The 8056-nt window shown below is 41.0% G+C and overlaps 1 protein-coding gene across 1 annotated transcript; it reads right to left on the bottom strand.

Moving 5' to 3' along the window:
- Nucleotides 1-236: 236 nt before the first annotated feature.
- Nucleotides 237-1068, bottom strand: LOC116539826 (midkine). Its single transcript, XM_032262996.1, has one exon. It carries the CDS (start codon nucleotides 999-1001, stop codon nucleotides 567-569), a length of 435 nt encoding a protein of 144 aa, XP_032118887.1. The 5' UTR covers nucleotides 1002-1068; the 3' UTR covers nucleotides 237-566.
- Nucleotides 1069-8056: the final 6988 nt, after the last annotated feature.

Raw genomic sequence — 8056 nt, forward strand, 5'->3', positions numbered from 1 at the left:
CTTCTGATTACGAGGGATTCACATCAATCATCACAGCCAGCTGTGTGGTCTGGCTATGGCCTGCGGGACCCTTGGGGCTATGACTAGTCTCCGCTGGAGCAAAAGTCCACCTAAGCTTCACAGGAGAGTCCTGTCTCTCAACTGGCTGCAGAAATGAGGAGGGAAGCTATAACTCGCCAAAAATGAAAGTAAAAACTGTTTCCCCTCCTCCCAAGACATTCTCTGAGGTTTCCTACTTTTCTTTTTTTTTTTTTTTGGGGGGGGGAGGGAAAATTCAGTTTATTTAATGTGTTTCTTAGTAATGGAATCGTGGGGAAAAACAAAGTGGGCTCTGGGACTCACATTGCTCTGGGGAAGGCTCAGGCTTCCCAGAATCCCTTGTCCCTCCTCAGTTTGGGCACTTAGGGGTGGGGCTGGGGAGTGAAAGGGACAAGGCAGGGCATGATTGATTAAAGCTAACAAGCAGACAGAAGGCACTGGCGGGTCATATCTCAGGCCAGGGAAAGGAAGGGCGTGGGCCAGGCCCCAGGTAACACAAGGGGCTCCTCGGCATCCAGGCTTGGCCTCTAGTCCTTTCCCTTCCCTTTCTTGGCTTTGGCCTTGGCTTTGGTCTTGGGGGTGCAGGGCTTGGTCACGCGGATGGTCTCCTGGCACTGGGCATTGTAGCGCGCCTTCTTCAGTGTGCCCTGGCGGACTTTGGTGCCAGTGCCCCCATCACACGCACCCCAGTTCTCAAACTTGTATTTGCAGTCGGCTCCAAACTCCTTCTTCCAGTTGCAGGGAATCCTGCACCGGATGCGCTGGGTCTGGGCCCCGCAGCTGCCCTCGCGAAAACCCACCCCGCAATCCTTGCTGCTGGGGGTGCAGGGCCCCCAGGCCCACTCCTCCGCGCACTCTATCCCCGGGCCGTCCTTCTTCACCTTGTCTTTCTTTTTGGCCACCGCGGAGGTGAGCGCCAACAGAGCAAGGAGAGAGAGGAGGAGGAAGCCTCGGTGCTGCATCCTGGGGCGGCCGTGCGCTCGCTCGCTCGCTGCTTGCGTTACTTCGTTCCCTCCCGCGCCAGGCCTGGTTTCCTACTTTTCTTCACATCACAGCCTTCCTCCTGGTCCTTGGATAGGAGGCTCGAATTCCTCCCCTTTATTTTTCAAATTCAGTCCATTGTGTGTTTTTGTAGTGTTTCTCTGACATGCCCCTTTCTTTCCACTCTTGCTGCTCCCACCTTAGGCCTAAGCATCGCATCTTGTTTGGACATGCACAGCCTGAAAACTGATTATTCCCCAATTCATTTCTGGGAAGATATTTATTTATTTATTTGTTTGTTTGTTTATTTATTTATTTATTTATTTTGAAACGAAGTGTCACAAAGCCACTGAGGCTGGAGTGCAGACTGGCAGGATCTCCACTCACTGCAACCACCATCTCCTGGGTTCAAGGGATTCTTCATCTCAGGCTCCCGAGTAACTGGGATTACAGGCCCCCACCACCACTCCCAGCTAATTTTTATATTTTTAGTAGAGACAGGGTTTCATCATGTGGGCCAGGCTGGCCTTGAACGCCTGACCTCAGGTGATCCTCCTGCCCTGGCTTCCCAAAGTTCTGGGAATACAGACGTGAGCCATGGTGCCTGGCCTGGGAAGGCATTTTCTACAGTGCTTTCACATGTTTTCCATTGCAAAGTTTTATTTTCTTCCCCATGTTGTTTTTCACCATCATGCCTCTCCCTCCATTGATTATCTTTTGATTTCCTGAAGCAGTTTTAGTAACAAATATTAATTTACTTCATATTCATGGAATTAGACAAATGCCTTAATTCCTGTGTTAAAAATTCAATCTACATTAATAAATGACTCCTTGCAGCAAAAGTAGAAAAGAAAACAAAACGAGTCAAGAAATCCCATCTATCTCTTCCATTGTTATCAGTTGAAATCCTACTCACTTTTCACGGTCCAGCTCAGATGCAGTTTTCTCCATGAGGATTTCCAAGGTCAAACCAGTAAAAAAAAAAAAAAAAAATGTCCTCCATCTGGTGAATCTCCCTCTGAATTTCGAAGGTATACTGTCTGTATATTTTAGGAAGTCATCACCAACTACCTCTCCTATAGATATTTTTATAGGTCTAGGACTCTTCTTATCCTCTCTATTTTAGCTTCATTGAAGCCTTTATTTTTTTGCCATTTGCCAGGATTTGTCACTGTCTTTTACAAATAAATATTTTTGATGTAAATAGACCAATAGATAAGTCAATAAATGAAAATGTTAATCAGAAACATTCTACCAAATCATTTTTTAAACCAAGTCAATCACATATTGCAGCAATATACAAAAATCTCATCATAATTACTTCTGGATTTATTATTCACAAAACTCTTCGTGTGCTGGGCCAAGTAATATTATTAAGCAGTTACTATGTGCCAGGGACTATGATATAACTGTGGGATATTATGGTGAGAAACAAAACTCAACAAAACAGTAATTATCCTTACTTTTAAGAAATGCATAGACCAGTGGGTGAACTAGACATTTGCCAGATTAGCACACAAATGAATGAATAATTGCAGTGATGTAAATTACTTGGAAGGACTCCCTTCTTTTTTGAAAGCCTACTAAAAAGGGAGAATTGATCCAGCCTGGGAGGTCAGGCAAGGCTTTCCAGAGTGTGTATTTTTTGAGCTGAGGCCAAGATAGGAGGTAAGAGCATTACAGAGGGAACAGGTGTACAGTCCCTGAGGGAAGAGAGAGCATGGACGTGAATGAAACGGCAGGAGCGCTGGCATGGCTGGAGCGAATCACCAGAGGTGCAGGAGAGTTGTGGGCAGGGCATTACTTGGTATGAGAAATGATCAAAAGTGTGTTTTGTGCAGACTCTCTGACCATGGTGGTAAAAATAGATTGAAGGGCAGAGTAGCTGTAAAAGGACCAGTTAGGAATGCTGCCCACAGGTGAGAGGTGATGCGGCTTAGACCAAGGTGGTAGTGATGAAGGGACCTGGATAGAGTGAGTGATATTGAGGAGATAGCTGTGATCTAAGGTGGTGAGGTTCCCACCTAAGAGGATGAGGGCCAAGGAGGTGTCCATGGGGCCTTCCAGGTTTCTGACCAGCTCACCTGTTCGGTGTTTGGGGGTGTTGACATTCACTAAGACAGGAAACTAGATAGTAGAGGGAGAAGAGGGTAGGTAGTATCTCAGGAGTGTCAGACAGAGTGACCATTATTTAAAATATTGCTTCCTCTTGTTGCGTTTATTCTATTTGCTTTGTATATTCACTGGGCTTTGGCTACAGAACTGAAATAGCCAATCTCAGAAAATCTGAAGAGAAGGAATTAATGTAGTGTCTGGCCCACTGGTATTTATTATTTCAGTCAGAGCTGAGGCTCATATCTCCTCTGCTTACACACCTTAGGTGTTTTCAAGAGGGTTCATAACCTTGACCAGGGACAGGCTGAGAAAGAGCTTCGAAGCTTAATTCTGTAGTTAGAGGAAAAATGCTCCTGAATCTCTTCATTGTTAAAGAGGCATTTGAGAGCACAGGAAAACTACTCATTGCAATGTAATAATTCTGTGTGATTTGACTTTGATGCAAGCAGATTTATTTCTGAGTCCATCGAAATTTGAACTTTAAAAAGTAATCAAAGTAGTTAGTGCTGGAAAAGACTGGAAGTTTTTAAATCCACATTTTAATAATGCTTTTTTCTTTTTAATGAGATTCAGGAGAATTGTTTGTGGGTTTTTATTTTTATAAGTTCCAAAATCTTAAAAAATAAACTTTTATTTTTGTAATTACAAAACAACCTTTTTAAGTTAATAAAACTTTATGTTCTTCATCAAGTTCTGCATAGATTTTTCATTGAAGAGATAAATGTGCCACCATAAAAAATGTGCAGTCGGAGGGGTGATGTCTGATGCTGATGTTTGGCATCTGCTTTCATGTTAGGGATTACACTGGAACTTGATAGAGATGCTATCACAGCAGCATCTTGTTTTCCTTGTGCATTCCTTGTGCATTCACAAGAAATAGGACATAATGGAACTGCTTATCAGTGAATGCCTCGACTTGCAGGACAACTGTTCTCCATTAATTTTGCTGATCCAATAAGCAATTAGAGGATTGTAATGATACTCAAGGTCCTATGGCTAAAAAATCCCCTGCATGCTTTGGGCCAACACAGTCCAACAACTGTTTTCGTTTTGAGCACGGGAGAGTGCTTTGTTTCTAAGCTGGCGTGCCAGACTGCAAGCCTATGTGCAGTGTGCTGTTTTAGGATGCTAACTTTGGTATTTGCATTGCTGTGGCTGCTGTGTGCTAGTATAATATTTAATGACCTTTTATTAGACAAGTTCCCTAAAGGTCTTTTTTAAATGGAAGGCTCAACTTTCAAAATCTGATCAACATATAATTAAATATATGCCCTGAGAATGAAAGACAGGGTAGCGTGTACCCCCTGCTGTAGTCCTTCTGGATGCTGATATTTACATTTATCATAAAATATCACCAGCATTTCCTTATCTGGTGTCTCATTCAGTTTAGGTTGCCATAACAATACCTTACACTGAGAGGCTTAATCACTAGAAAATTGTGTTCTCACTGTTCTGGAAGCTGGAAGACTGAGCCCAGGGTGCCAACATGGTTGGGTTCTGGTGAGGGACGCCTTTTCTGGCTTGCAGACAACCACATTCTCACTATGTCCTGAAATACTGGAGAGAGAAGGAGAGTGAGCTTTCTGATATCTCCTTTTATAAGGGCACCAATCCCCTCATGAAAGCCCCCTGCTCATGACCTCATTTAAACCTAATTACTTCCCAAAGGCCATATCTCCAAGTACCATCATGTTGGGAATCAGTATTTTGCGGGGACAAAATTCAGTCCATAGCACCTGGAGCCAGCTTCCTTCTAAATATCCCACCCTGGGCTAGAGTAGGGGGACATGAGGAAATCACAATATGTCCACAATAAAACACAGGATGGCTTTACACCAGTGGAGCCCACATTTCAGTCTTTCAAAGTCACCTGTCTTGATCTTCTTATATACTATGTTTTATATTTTCATTTTATTGTTCCCTCTTTTACCTAGACTTTTTGATAATAGATATGCTTAATTTTATCATTAGTTACTAGGCAAGCAATTCATTTTTCAATTGATTTTTATTTCTAAAAGTGCCTCATAAATTACTCCTGTCATTAAGTTTCCAAGTTTTGACTAATGGTATTGACAAGTCACCCCAGGCGTGATTAGTGCATGAGCAGAGAATTGCTGATAGGTTGATGCCTCTTGCAATTTTATAAGTCTGTCCCTGGTACACATTCACAAAATTGTACATGGTAAGTGCTGGCTCTTCTGTGAACTATTGCACTTGTTTCTTATTTTGCCCAGCACATGGGTTTTCTTGAAGTATCTGTTAATGCACAGTTAAACAAATTCTGAAGATGAAAAATCCTGAAATAAAAATGTTTTGTCTTAAAAAGTTTGAAAATCCTTGTACATACATGTTAAGTAATTTAAATAACAAAATTGTGAAAACATATTTACGTGCAAAATGAAGAAAACTTCATTCTTGTTTTAACTGCAGAGGTGTCTGTGTTCGACCACAAAGCCTGTGAGCAACAGTAAAGATTTGGAAAGTTGAATAACGCACTGCTATTTATTTCTTCAATTCAATGACCAATGGCAGTAATTGATTTTTCTCCAACTTTATGTCTTGAAAAATTTCTAACCTGCAGAAAAGTTCAAAGAGTAATACAGGTTTTTTTCTTGTAAATTTGTTTAAGTTCTTTGTAGATTCTGGATATTAGCCCATTGTCAGATGGGTAGCTTGCAAAATTGTTTCCCATTCTGTTGGTTGCCTGTTTAATGATTGTTTCTTTTACTGTGCAGAAGCTCTTAAGTTTAGTTAGATCCCGTTTGTCTATTTTGGCTTTTGTTGCTATTGCTTTTGGTGTTTTAATCATGAAGTCCTTGTCTATGCCTATGTCTAGAATGGTATTGCCTACGTTTTCTTCTAGGATTTTTATGATGTTCAATCAGGTATTTCTGCTAATGTTATCCCTCCCCAATCACCCCACTCCATGCTATCCCTCCCCTACCCCCCCCCCCCCGAATAGGATGCAGTATGTGATGTTCCCCTTTCTGTGTCCGTGTGTTCTCATTGTTCAACACCCACCTATGAGTGAGAACATGCAGTGTTTGGTTTTCTGTTCTTGTGTCAGTTTGCTGAAAATGATGGTTTCCAGCTTCATACATGTCCCTGCAAAGGACACGAACCCATCCTTTTTTATGGCTGCATAGTATTCCATGGTATATATGTGCCACATTTTCTTTATCCAGCCTATCATTGATGGGCACTTGGGTTGGTTCCAAGTCTTTGCTACTGTAAACAGTGCCACAATGGACATACATGTGCATATGTCTTTATAATAGAATGATTTATAATCCTTTGGGTATATATCCAGTAATGGGATTATTGGGTCATTTTAGGTTCTGGAGCACATGTAAAGAACATGTAGGATTGTTGCATAGGTATATACATGGCAATGTGGTTTGCTGCCTCCATCCCCATCACCTATATCTGGCCTTTCTCCCCCTGTTATCCCTCCCCAACCTCCCTACCCCTGCTGTCCCTCCCCTATTTCACAGACTCCAATGTGTGATGCTCCCGTCCCTGTGTCCATGTGTTCTCATTGTTCAACACCTTGAGGAATTGCCACATTGTCTTCCACAATGGTTGAACCAATTTACACTGACAGTGTAAAAGTGTTCCTATTTCTTCACATCCTCTCCAGCATCTGTTGTCTCCAGATTTTTTAATGATCGCCATTCTAACTGGTGTGAGATGGTATCTAAATGTGGTTTTGATTTGCATTCCTCTAATGACCAGTGATGATGAGCATTTTTTTAGATGTTTGTTGGGGAGGGATAACATTAGTAGAAATACCTAATGTAGGTGACAGGGGATGGATGCAGCAAACCACCATGGCATGTGTATACCTATATAACAATCCTGTATGATCTGCACATGTACCCCAGAACTTAAAGTATAATTAAAAAAAGAATAATACAGTAAGTTTTTGAGATCTATTGCACAGCATCATAACCCTAGTTGATTATTATTATATTATATGGTATATTACAAAACTGTGAAGGGATTAAATTTTAAAATGTTTTACCACAAAAAAAAAAATAAGTATGTGAGGTAACGTATATGTTAACTAGCTTGATGTAATTATTCCACAATGTATGCATACATCAAAACATCGTATTGTACCCCATAAATATATATCATTATTATCTGTATTAGTCCATTCTCATGCTGCTAATAAAGATATACTCCAGACTGGGTAGTTTATAAAGGAAAGAGTTTTAATTGACTCACATTTCAGCATGGCTGGGGACACCTCAGGAAACTTACAATTATGGTGTAAGGGGGAGGAAACACATCCTTCTTCCCATGGTGGCAGGAAGGATAAGTGCCTAGCAGAGGGAGGAAAACCCCTTGTAAAACCATCAGATCTCATGAGAACTCACTCTCTATCACAAGGACAGCATAGAGGACGTGCCCCCATGATCTAATCGCCTCTCACAAGGTCCCTCCCCCAACATGTGGGGATTACAAATCAGATTACAATTCAAGATGAGGTTTTGGGTGGGGACACAGCCAAACCATATCATTATTCTATTAAAAATAAATAAAATCAACTTACCTGTAAAAATAATACAGTAAGAACTCAAATACACTGTGCATATATTTAATAAGTATTAATATTTTGTCACATTCTCAAGTATGTGGGTATACATGGGCAGTTCTGAATCATTTTGAAAGTAAGTCAAAGATATGATTCTTGATAGTTAAAAATTTCAAATCAAAATTATGCCTCTTAAGAACAAGTATTCTTGTACATAACCCTAGCAACATAATCAATTAAGAGACAAAAGGGTGATAGTATATGTAGCATATTGGCATATGATAAGTAGTCACAATTCATATTTCTTCAGTTTCCTCAAAAACAACTGTTATAGCTATTAATTTTCTAGATCTAGGACATAATTATTGCCTTGCATCTAAT

Source organism: Sapajus apella, unplaced genomic scaffold (genome assembly GCF_009761245.1).
Source record: "Sapajus apella isolate SASKATOON/1434 unplaced genomic scaffold, GSC_monkey_1.0 scaffold134, whole genome shotgun sequence".
NCBI lineage: Eukaryota > Metazoa > Chordata > Mammalia > Primates > Cebidae > Sapajus > Sapajus apella.

Bases quoted from the DNA above. Each gene is read 5' to 3' on its own strand.
- LOC116539826 (XM_032262996.1), bottom strand. From the start codon at position 1,001: ATGCAGCACCGAGGCTTCCTCCTCCTCTCTCTCCTTGCTCTGTTGGCG.